The sequence below is a fragment of the Peromyscus eremicus genome, chromosome 7 (assembly GCF_949786415.1).
Source record: "Peromyscus eremicus chromosome 7, PerEre_H2_v1, whole genome shotgun sequence".
Lineage (NCBI taxonomy): Eukaryota > Metazoa > Chordata > Mammalia > Rodentia > Cricetidae > Peromyscus > Peromyscus eremicus.
Genome location: NC_081422.1, coordinates 49,919,232 through 49,930,731, shown reverse-complemented (window position 1 = coordinate 49,930,731; position 11,500 = coordinate 49,919,232). Strand labels below are relative to the sequence as shown.

General features: G+C 55.1%; 1 protein-coding gene across 1 annotated transcript; it reads right to left on the bottom strand.

The window, feature by feature from the left end:
• Positions 1-245: 245 nt before the first annotated feature.
• On the bottom strand, positions 246-5,398 carry Isl2 (ISL LIM homeobox 2). The gene is made up of 6 exons (XM_059266922.1): positions 5,104-5,398; positions 4,134-4,323; positions 3,766-4,028; positions 2,039-2,322; positions 1,328-1,495; positions 246-1,006 (listed from the first exon to the last, which is right to left on the bottom strand). The coding sequence occupies exons 1-6, from the start codon at positions 5,159-5,161 to the stop codon at positions 890-892; spliced, it is 1,080 nt and encodes a 359-aa protein (XP_059122905.1). The 5' UTR covers positions 5,162-5,398; the 3' UTR covers positions 246-889.
• Between the last annotated feature and the right edge of the window lie 6,102 nt (positions 5,399-11,500).

Below are 11,500 nucleotides of genomic sequence, written 5' to 3'. Positions count from 1 at the left end.
GCCCCGCCCCGCCAGCATCCAATAAGTGCCGGGCCCGCCCTGGAGGTGCCCAATCCCCGTCGGGCACGCCCCTGGGCGCCCAATCAGCGTCGGGCCCGCCCGTCGGGCGCCGATTGCCGCAGCACGAGGGCGGGTGGAGCGGGTGAAGCGGAAACTTCACTTGAGGCCCACTTGCGAAGTGGTGTTCGTCTGGCTCCCCGGGCGCCAACAGCACACAGGCGCGGCAGTGGCATCATCGGGTTGTTTTTTATTAAGATCAAAATATTCGTCCCACGATTCGCCTCACAATAAATAACAATAACTTACGTTTGTTCGGCAAAGGCTCTCACTGTCCTCCGTCGACTGATAATTTAAAACATTGTTTGTTTTTAAAGACAGTCTGGTTTCTACTTTGCCCGGCAGTCATGCGCTTTGGGGGTTGTGTCTGTTCCTTGGGGTTGTCCCGTCCTCCTCGCCGCCAGGGCCTGTTCAAAGCCTCGGGTCAGGGTAGGCGAGTTCGGAGCAGTTCCCACGAGGGAGGGCAGGTCCCTGTAGGGCCCCACGCGGAGGTGGGGTTCCTGGGCGAGTGGGGCGCCGAGAGGCCGAGGGGCAGCTCCCCACCAGCGCGGGAGAGGCGAGGGCGGAGCTAACCCCGCAAGTCCCACTTTCTAGTTGAGAAAAACAGAAAAGTCCTCGGAGCCGGATTCTCCAGTCCCGGCGGGGCAGGCTGCGTCCCCGCTCTTCTGGCCGTCCCGTCCCGTCGCGGTCGCCTGCCTCTGCCCCCCTCGCCTTAAATAACAACAATAATTACAAGGGCCGGAGAGTTTTCGGAGCTGGATAGGCCTGAGCATGGGTGAGTCTCATGCAGGGAGCATGCGAGGTCCGCGGGCTGGCAGCTAGGGGTCCCCGCTCACGTCTCCACGGGACTCGGCACCATACTGTTGGGGGTGTCCGGGAGCTGTGAGGACAGAGAGGTCACGTCGCTGCCGGAGGAGTTGCCTAGGGAGCCAGACTCGGAGAAGGAGACCTGGGAGGGCAGAGACACCAGGGTAGAACAAGTGAGCACACGCCCAAGCCGCTGCTCCTGGGTCACCTGCTAGGAGACCCGGTGTGTTCCTTGCAGACAAGCCGCCCACTGAGTAAACCCTGAGGCGAGGGATGCCAGGTCCCCATTGGCACCGGAGGATTGGGGCCGGGTGAGAGACATTAATACCACCAGGTTTAGTGTCAGCAGCAAGGTCGCAGGCCCAGCAGGCTTTCCCCACGGCCAGGTCTGTCCCCGAAACCCCTGTCCCATGCCAAGTCCCCTCCACTCCACTCCCACTGGGCAGCTAGCGCAGGGCCTCACCAGCTGCTGAAAGGCGGGTTGGTCCAGGTCACTCTGGAGTGCGAACTCGCTGAGCGCTTTCCAAGGCGGCTGGTAGGTCTGCACCTCAACTGCGCTGCCCTGCACCGCGTTCTCATGGCGGATGGGACTGCCCGCCACCAGAGGCGTCCCGGTCAGTCCCTGGAGGCTCTACAGGGCAAGCAGAGGCACAAGGCATTAGAGTTAGGTCTCTGCTTTTGCACCACTTTTGAGCATGGAGTCCCAGGCTCTGGAGAGCGTTTGGGGATTGCATTGATGTGAGGAGGCACACTTGACTGCACACAACGAATCCCCATTCCGAAGTGAGATACCCCAGGGCCCACAAACCTGCCATGGGTTTCACTCCTAGGAGCCAAACACCAGGCCAGGGAAACGGAAGCCTTTATGCCCTTCCCTAGCCAGGTATGCGAAGGGGAAAAAAAAACCTCAGATCGAGCCCTGACAAAGAAAAGTACACCCGGCAGTCCCAACCACACCACCTGGTTATCTCTGCGCCTAGGACCCCTCAACTCTGGGCCGTCGCTGGCACAAGATACCATGGCCAACCCCCGCAACTTGAACGCCAAGGCCAGCCTTTCTCCTAAGATGTGGGCGCCACTCGACATGGAGAGTCCAGTTCCGCCTAGGTCTCCCCCAGAAAGAGGCCTCCTCGGAAGGCCACTGCCCGCCTCCCCGCCACCGCCAGCACCTCACCGCCTTGTCGTTGTGCTGCTGCTGCTGTAGCTGCTTCATGAGGATGGACTTCTTCTTGTCCTTGCAACGCTTGTTCTGGAACCACACGCGGATGACCCGTGGGCTCAGGCCGGTCATCTCCACTAGCTGCTCCTTCATGAGCGCGTCGGGCCGCGGGTTGGCGGCGTAGCACGTCCGCAGGGTGTGCAGTTGCTTCTCGTTGAGAACAGTCCGCACCCTGGTCGTCTTCTCTGCCTGCTTGTGCACGTGCGTGCGCAGCGAGGGCTGTCGCCCGGACCCGGCATCTGCAGGAGCCAAGAGAGGCAGGGTGTCGGATGGGCAGCCAGTCATTCTCCCCAAGATTTCGTTCCCCTCGTATTCCGTTCGTTTGGCTATTGTTCGTCTCCCTCTCCATCCGTTCGTTCGCCTAACCCAAATGGAGTATGCTTGTTGTTCTGTCCCTGGCTCCCCAGCCCGGTTGCCCCGCAGCAGCGATCTCCGGAGTCCTGCGGGGCTCTGGAACTCTGCTCTAGGCCGCTGTGGTACTAGCAGACCCTAGGAAACCCAACTGTGCCCAGCCGGACAAGCAAAGCCTTCTGGAAGGTGGGGTTTTAGGGGAAGAGGTGGGAATCGCAGTGCGACTCCGGCAGGGAAAGGGAAGAGTCGGGGACCTGGGTCACCGCACAACTCCCAGACTGAGAAACTCTTCTGCTCCTAAGGGCCCGCTCCGGCCCGTCTCGCCCTTCCGAACACTCTGGAACAGGGAAGATCCCGACTTGAGACAGCAAAGGCCTTCCGGGTACAGAATGGTTCCTTCTTGGCTGTCTGCCCTGGAGCTTCGGCCGCCCCGAGATTCTCCCCTTCGCTCTGGGTTCCCTCTGCCCAGTAGTTGGTGCCACCCACACCTACCTCGAACAGCCTTAAGCCTACATTTTCACAACAAAGGGGAGCCCCTGGGCGATCTTGGATGGGGTTCCTGAACACCAATTCCATTCCGTTTCGCTCCAACCTGGTCTACACACCCACTGGATATTAGCTGCACTGTTTACATTGATGTCCCCTCTAGGCATTTCTAGGTCTGGGTAAACATTTACAAATAGCCCACCCAGACCAATTTCCTCCTTCTACAGTGTGGAAACTGAGAAATCGAGAGGGGCGGAGCCCTGGGGCCACACAGCACGGAGAGGCGAGGTCTACAACGTCTGAGCCGCAGACCTCCTGTCTTCCTGGAGCTGGGGTCTCGGTCGCACCTTCTCCACCTGCTTCGGGTCAACACTCAGTCTGAGCAACTCCTGGTTAGGACACCTATCATACTAGCGAGGGTTATTCAGTAAACTCCCTGAACCTTCATGCTAGCGTGACCTCCCAACAAGAACACAGGCCCCTCTTTTGCAAGGCTGGCCTTCTTCCGTCCGTAGGCTCCGGGCTGGATACCATCTTTTCTCCCTGACGATAACCTGTTCATTAAAGGAATTCGAAATACAGCCCAGACAGGCAACACCTAGGATTCTGGATGTTCCTCCACTCTCCGAATCCTAGCATTGTGTCCTACACAGTTCCGGGCCGCAGAGAACACAACTCCTGAAGCTCACACGCTCACACACATGAAATTTTCTCCCCGACACATAGCCGGATTCCCAGCGCCAGAGCCTCTCACACCAGCTTCCCGTTGGAACCTCGGCGGCCGGCTACCCACTCGCACATCCCACCGACTCGGCGCCGCTACGCGGGCCGGGTGAGCGGCTTACCTGGCAGATGCAGGCCGCGGGCGCCGGGGAGCGGGCCGGGGCTACGCGGGCTGCCGGCCGCAGCGCGCTCCAGCAGGAGGCCGTGGTCGGCTCGGCAGAGCAGCTCGTGCTCCCGCAGCGAGAACTCGTCTCCCGGGAGCAGCTGGCGGCTGCACACGGAGCAGCGGAAGCACTCGATGTGGTACACGCTGTCCCGCGCCCGCATCACCAGGTCGCTGCTGCTGAAGCCCACCTGGCACTGGGCGCACTTGATGCCGAACAGCCTGCGGGCCCGGGCGCGGCGGGTGTCAGCGTGGGGACCCGGGCCCGGGACGCGCAGCCGTGTCCCCCAGCCCACGGGGGCCGAACCCGGGGTCCCGCCAGCTCACCTGACGTAGTCCCGCTTGCAGTAGGTTTTCCCGTCTCTCACGAAGCACGTGCACGTCTCGTCCAGGTACTGGCTGCACTCGGCGCACTTGAGACAGGCGGCGTGCCACTCGAGGTCGGGCGACACCCGAAGGATAAACTGGTCGTGGATCTGACTCCCGCAGCCCACGCACATGGCCGTCCCGGGCTTCTCTAGCGGGGAAGGGCGCAGGGCCCGCGTCAGGCCTGGCTGCCGACCCCGGCCGGCCTCGGCCGCTGCAGCCCCAACCCAACCCTCTCTCGCGCTCTCGCTCTCCCACTCTTAGAAGTGCGACCACAAGGGAACGGAAAGCTTTCGAAAGATTTAGAAAACAGTAAACGAAAACAACGCACTCTCCGGACATTTCCGTTATCACGGTCTTTGAACACGCGCGTCGTACCGGCTCAGATACAAACAGAACTAACGGGAGGCAGGCGACAGCACAGTGACACCGGGGAGCCCCGGACGCCTCCGCGTCCACACTGCCGGCCAAGCCCGGATTTCCGCCCGCTCACAATGACTCCCTCCTATCCCAACATCGATACCGCAGCTTTCAGCGCGGTCCGCGCTCAGCTTCTTCGACAGATCTTAATTTAAACACCTCAGATCCAAGCGACTGAAATCTCTCTAGCTTTGAAAGACCGAAAGACAAGCAAACAGAAAAGAAACTCATCTCCCTAAATCAAACCTAATCGTCCTAACAGAAAAGAGAAAGAATTCACAGTCTGAGGTCAGTTCAGCCGGCTTGGGAAATAATGTCTAATTATAAAATAAAACAGCAGGATTCCAAAGGATAAACACTGCTACAGTCGAAATGCATTGGGTTTTTTTCTTTATTCTCCCAGGTATTTTGTCAAATAGAAGCCACTTGTAGAATCCGCTAAACATTCTTCTGCATTGGAAATGTTGCATATTAAACACGCATACACACCCACACACACAGAAAGACTTACTCTTGGAATGATCCCCCATAGCACCCAGAAAAGGATAATGAAAAATAATATCCACCATGCAGAGAGAAGTGTACGCAAAGCGTGCGGCCGGGGGCAGAAGGACCAGGGTCGCGCGCCCAGCCTCTGCTCTTTGCTAACTAACTCCTGCCCCGCGGAGTTGGAGGGGCGATTCTGCACCGGCCCGCACGCAGCATGACGTCAGCACGCACTCGCCCGGGGCCCGAGCTGGAGGCGGGACCTGTGGCGTCACCCAGTTCCCCCCACCGCCGCGGGGAATGCGGGGGAGGTGATGGGGACCCGGAGGGTGGGCTCGGGTAGAGCCCGAGGCGCCGGCAGATTGGCTGCAAGGAAGTGGGCAAGCTCTGATTGGCTCGGAGTGAACAATGGAGAGCAGCCCCCTCCCCCGAAACCTTCCAGGATCCGCTCTGCGGCCCCGGGTCCCGCAATCCCTAGGAAGCCGCGTCTCCACCCAGCGAGCTCTGCCGCAGCGCCGCGCTTCCTTTGGACTCGGCGGGGAGGTTGCCCTAGTGGCTCTCTAGCAGGGTGATGGACACCTGGGGATAGATGGGAGTCCTCGCTCCCTTCAGAGTGCTTTTCTTTTATAATTTTTAAATTAAGAATTCCTCCTGGGGGCGACAGAACTAAGGGACAAAAGGGGATCCGAAGGGGCGCGATCATCACTGGTCCAGCGGGCCACCTTTCTCCCCCGTGCGCCTGAGTCTTTGTTCGGCGGGGTCCGAGTTAGAGAGAACGAGTAGGAAATGACCACCTGGGTCTGGATAAACTCTGTTCCGACTTTCCCACCCGCGCCGCTTGTAGAAAACTCGATGTTGCAGGTGGGTAAAGCCAGAAGGAGTCCAGAGACTCTAGCCAAGGTCCTGCTTGCACCCTTGCGGCGGCTCTGTCTCCTCCCTCATCTTTTCCGCCTTTTTGGTTAAGTGGACGCCGATTCCCACCCCACTTCTTTCTCCACTCGGCTGCTTGGCTCCTTCTAAGAACACTGTTGAGATGTGTTACACTTCCAGAATAAACGATTTTCACGAACTCTAATTTTGGATTTCACAAACCAGTTACAACGCAAATAATCAGAAACAAATGTGGGGCGAGGGGTAATTTGCTATCTTCCCGATGGCTTTTTAATCCTTAGAAAATCTGCAACTTCTAAAGAGTCAGAGCTTTTTTTTTTTTTTCCCTTCACAAAAATCGCCCTGACTTTTGTTTGAAAGGGTTGAAAGACAAATCGGTGAGTTCTAAACAGCGTTTATCCAACGATGGTCTGTAAGTTCCCCACCCCCATTTTAAAAGGACACCAAGAACTTGATGCCTCTCTAGGTGGGGTGCGGGTAGCTCCTGGGATCGAGTGTCTCCACCCAGTCCTAAATCCGGACTCGGTTCTCCGCAGGCCTCCCCGCCTGAGAGCGAATTCGGGCGGGGCGGTCCAAGTGCTAATAGCCGGAGGCTGTTGGGCTGGGAAGCGGGTGCAGCCAAGAGCACAGGAGAAGCTCCGCAGAAAGTCGGGGTTAGGTAGGCCCTGGATGCACAAAAATCGCTCCTCCGAGGTGATTCAACGCAGGAAGCAATCCTCTGGCACCTCGCTCCACAGCCGGGTTCCTGCGGCTTTTGACCCCCGTACCTCCACCTTTGGAGCGCTAGTGTTCTCACTGGACCCAGTGTTAAGTCACAGCCTACAAACCCCTGACAACAGGCCGACCCCTCCCCATCTCTCCTGCTAGCTCCCCAGCAGCTCTCAGTCTCTGTGAGCAGCTGTGTCCGAGGAAACCACAAACCACAGCAAAGTAAGGAGCCCTGAACCATTGCGCTGGCCTCTGAGCTGAGCCCTGTGTGACTCGGGGTGTTTCATCCTCCTTCCCTCACTCTTCCTCATCTGTAAAATGGGATGTCCTTAGAACAGCTATTTTTGCTTTGTAAAGATTAAACTAGTTTCAGGAAAAGCTTTAGAATCATATCTGGTACATAGTAGTTGCTCAGTGTGTAGTAACGGTGGTAGCCATAATGGCTCTTTCTGTGTTGGGAGTCTGTGTAACCAAGCATGCCTTTCCTGGAAAGGTGCCTGTGTGGGCCTGGCTAGAAGTGGGGTCTAAAGCACATCTCTGCCTGTTGTTTGTGAATGTGATGAGAGGTCAATCCCGCCCTAGGTGTGGTCTTTCTTTCTTAGTGTTGTCAGTGATTGGGCCCTGCACTGTGCCTGCTGTATGGGAAGCTCCAGGCACACCAGGACATTGTCCCCTCACCCTCCACCCCAAGACAGTCCTAGGCCATGCCTGGCTCCCATTACTCCTAAGATCCTACAAACCTTTTGGGTACTGGCTCTCAGGAGGGAGCAGATCTCAGCCAGAATCCTAGGCTCAACCTTCAACCCTCTCCTGCCTATAGAAACTCCCCCTCTCTAACAAGAAACCCAGTCTCTTGAGACTATACTAAGAAGACTTCAGAGACACTCACCTCCTTCATTTCTCTGAAAAACCATTTTCCAGGTTCCTCAGTGTGGGTCTCCTGGGTCACAGGAGTCCAGTGCTGGCACGGGAAACACGGGTGTCTTTTGTCCTGCCTGCTTCTCTGCCCCCCCCCATAACACCCAAAGTCCCCTTCCAGAGGGACAGGGTCACCTTCTCTCCATATCCCTGGCTGTGGCACTCAAAAGATCTTTCTCCTCCTTTCTTGTCCTTGTTGGGAGCCGTGCTGGGATCCCTAACCCTCAGCTAGGACATGGGAAGACTCAAGGACTACACAGGAAGCTCCCGGAACTCGTTCCCATTCTATCACTGATACTTAGTGTGCTCACAGTTGGCCCAGGTGCAAAGGTCCCTGAGAAAGCAGATGGCCTCGCTCTATGATGACAACAGCCCCCCTTCTCAGAACACGCCTTGCCTGAGGGAAGAAGCAGCAGGATCCTCAGCCCGTGGCCAGGGAGTCACCTACCTAGGCCAGGAGATGGAAAATAAGCTGGCTTGTATTTGGTTTTCTAGGTTTGTTGTTGTTGTTGTTGTTGTTGTTGTTGTTGTTGTTGTGTGCTTAGTCAATCTTTCCATCCTTTCTCCCTGTTTCCTTACGCCTAGAACCAGGAGGCAGGACACACTCTAGGGGACTCTCCTGGGCCCTTGTTTGACAGTGAGTGGTTCCTGTTCCCCATGACTGACAGAGTACATGCATGCACAGATCCCAGCTCAGGGACCCAGGGAGCCTGTGCCAGCTTGCACATGCACAGTCGTGCAGACACACAAACATCATCCCCTTCCTGTTCTTACCCCTTCCTTTCCCATAGATTGACAGGTGTAAAAAGGAGTACTGGTCGTGGTAAAACCATCACTGTGGCCAATACAGGAGAGTCTCAGGATCGTGTGCTTCAACATACCTCACAGAAATCCTAGGGACAGGTTGCTGTGGGACAGTTATCCCTGCATCACAGCTGAGGGACTGTGGTGCGGAAAGGCTAAGTAACTCAGACCAGATTATGCGACCGACAGAGAGGCAGTCTTTGAACCAGGCTCTCGGGGTCCAGTGTCTGCTTGTGGATTCACTGATGTATATTGCCTCCCAAACACTCACAGAGGAAGCCGCTGGTAGTGGAAGGAGCCTCAGTCTACACTCTGGATATCTTTTCATCACTGTAGCAAAATAGTCGACAGAAGAAAAGTTAAACTCTGACAGTTTCAGAGTTTTGAGTCCATGGTTAGCCCCGTTGCTCTGAGGCTGCAGTAGGCAGAGTGTCGTGGCAGAGAGGGTAGGACAAGTCGCTTTCTTCATGGCAGGACCCCTGGCGGTGGCGGGGAGGGGGGTGGGATGAGGGTGGAGGGTAGCGGGGCAGGCCCAGGACAAGATATGCCTTTCTTAGACACCTGGAGTGTCCTATCTCATTCATCCAGGCCCACTTCCTAATAGTCCATCAACTACAACCTTATCAATGGACTTATCTGTTGGTTATCAGAGCACCCCAGGATCCAGCACCTCCCTACAATTCCACCAGCTGGACCCGAACCCTCAATACCTGAGCTACCTGGGGAGAAATTGTAAATCTACACATAATAATATTAGAGAGGAAACTAGAGTCTATTATGCAACCTCTAAATGACAGTGTTAGAGCTGAAAGTCAGGTTCCCTGACCCAGGCCAAGGCATTTCTGCTGGAGTGCCTGCCTGAGGATGCCATTCTGCCCTTGTCCAGGTCTGAGACCACCTCTCAGGCAGCTACACCAGGCTGCCTCTCGCTCCTGCCCCACCCCTCCAAATCCACTTTCACAGACCTTCCTTCTCTTCCAAACACTGTTCAAGATGTCAGCATTAGTGGCTTTACCACCACAGGCTTCTGGAGGTGGAGACCAGGGCACCATGCCTCAGTGAAGCAATTAAGGCCTGGGGAAAAGAAGAAACTTGGCCAATCAGGATGAGGTGGGGGGGGGGCGCTGATACTGATAACCAAATCCCCTCCTCCTCCTCCTTCTACTATGCCTGTCTTTCCTGCCCCTGTGAACAGAGAGGTGCCTGCTGGGCAGCCCTTCTCTCCTCCTTAACATTTCCTGAGCACTTGCTGTATGTAGAATGGGCCCTGGGCTTAGGATCAAGTAAGACCCCATTTAAAGTACCCAGACACCCCCTAAACAGGATTAGCCACATAATTCACAGATCCCACCAAAATGAAATTGCCGGACTTCCTGCTCAGACGTTGCTAAGAATTTCGAGACCCTGCCGGCGGAGTGAAAAGCCTTATAACTGCACAGGCTGTGGTCCCACAAAGCCAGCTCAGCCTTGCCGCACTGGGGCAGGTTCTGTTATCATCTTTAAGCAGCTCAAAAATCAATAACCTTCATAAGCCAATACAATTAGTGAGAGAGAGGACTGAGACTCAAGCCCACTGCAGGCCGTGAGATGAGTCATGAGCTGTGGTCTGCCCAGATGGAAATGTTTTCGTGTTGTTTGTTACTTTGTTTACAGTGGACAGACGTGGGATAAACCCTTCCATATTTAAACAAACAAGCAATCCCACAATCTATAACACTCTTGTCTTTGGGACAGTCACTATGGGAGGATGGAGGTGAGAGGTGGCTAACAAAATCACCACGGGGTCACTGTAGAAGTTGGAGACAAATGAACACTTTTGTTTTACACACACACACACACACACACACACTCACACACACTCACACAAGAACATCTGGTGTGCTCTAAATCATACCCTCAACAGCAGCTGGAGGAATACAGAGAGAGCTGGAAGGCAGGATTGCTGCGTGATCATGGAAACAGGAGGCAGCCCTAGGAAGGAAGTCTGCGGCTGGTTTCGGGGGAAGCTGCAGTTCCCCATCTTTCCATAAGGGGGAAATAGGCTAGCTCAGCATGGCCTGGGAGTGGTTCCCAGCCACTTCGTCCAAGGCACCAGACAGGCTTGGAGCTAGATACTTGCTTGTGTCTTTAGTTTTGTTTTCTGAGGCAGGGTCTCATGTACCCCAGGCTAGCCTCAAACTCATTAATGTGTATAATCCACACAAGGCTCGTGATCCTCCTGACTGTACCTCCTAAGCACTAGAATTACAGGAATGTATCATCAGATCCAGGTTGCATGTCCAATAACAACACTGCTATACTCAAATTAGAGGAATCATCAACACAAGCATTAATGCTACCTTTAAATTTTTTATTTATACAACAGGATAAATAGAATTATTTTATTTATTTTGTTTTTATTTATGTGTCTGTATGAGTGTATGTCACCTGAGTACAGGAAATCACACAAGCCAGAAGAGGATGTCAAGATGCCCTGGAGCTGGAATTTTGGGCAGTTATGAGACGCGACACGTGGGTGCTAGGAAACAAACTCCGTCTTCTGCAAGAGCGGCAAGCATTTCTTATTTTTTCCTCATCTATTTATTTTACATACCTGACACAGACAGTTCCTCTTCCTCATTCCCCTATCCTACCCCCCAAACCCCTCCGATTCCTTCTCCATCCAGGAAGGGGTAGATCTCCTCTGAGTATCAACAAAACATGCATATCAAGTTGCAGTAAGACTAAGCACCTGCCCATGTATTTAAGTTGGGCAAGGCCACCCAGAATGAGGAGTAGGGTCCCAAAAGCCAGTAAAAGAGTCAGAGACAGCCCCTGTTCCTGCTGTCAGGAGTCCCACAAGAACACCAAGCTACACTACTGTCACATATATGCAGAGTGCCGAGGCCAGTCCCATGCAGGCTCCCTGGTTGTCCGTTCAGGCTCTTCGAGCCCCTGTGAGCCCAGGTTAGTTGATTGTGAGAGCCTTCCTATGGTGTCCTTGACCCCTCTGGCTCCTACACTTCCTTCTCTTCCTCCTCCTCAGGATTCCCAAACTCTACCTAATGTTAGGCTGTGGGTCTACACATCTGCCTCCATCGGTTGCTGGATGAAGCCTCTCC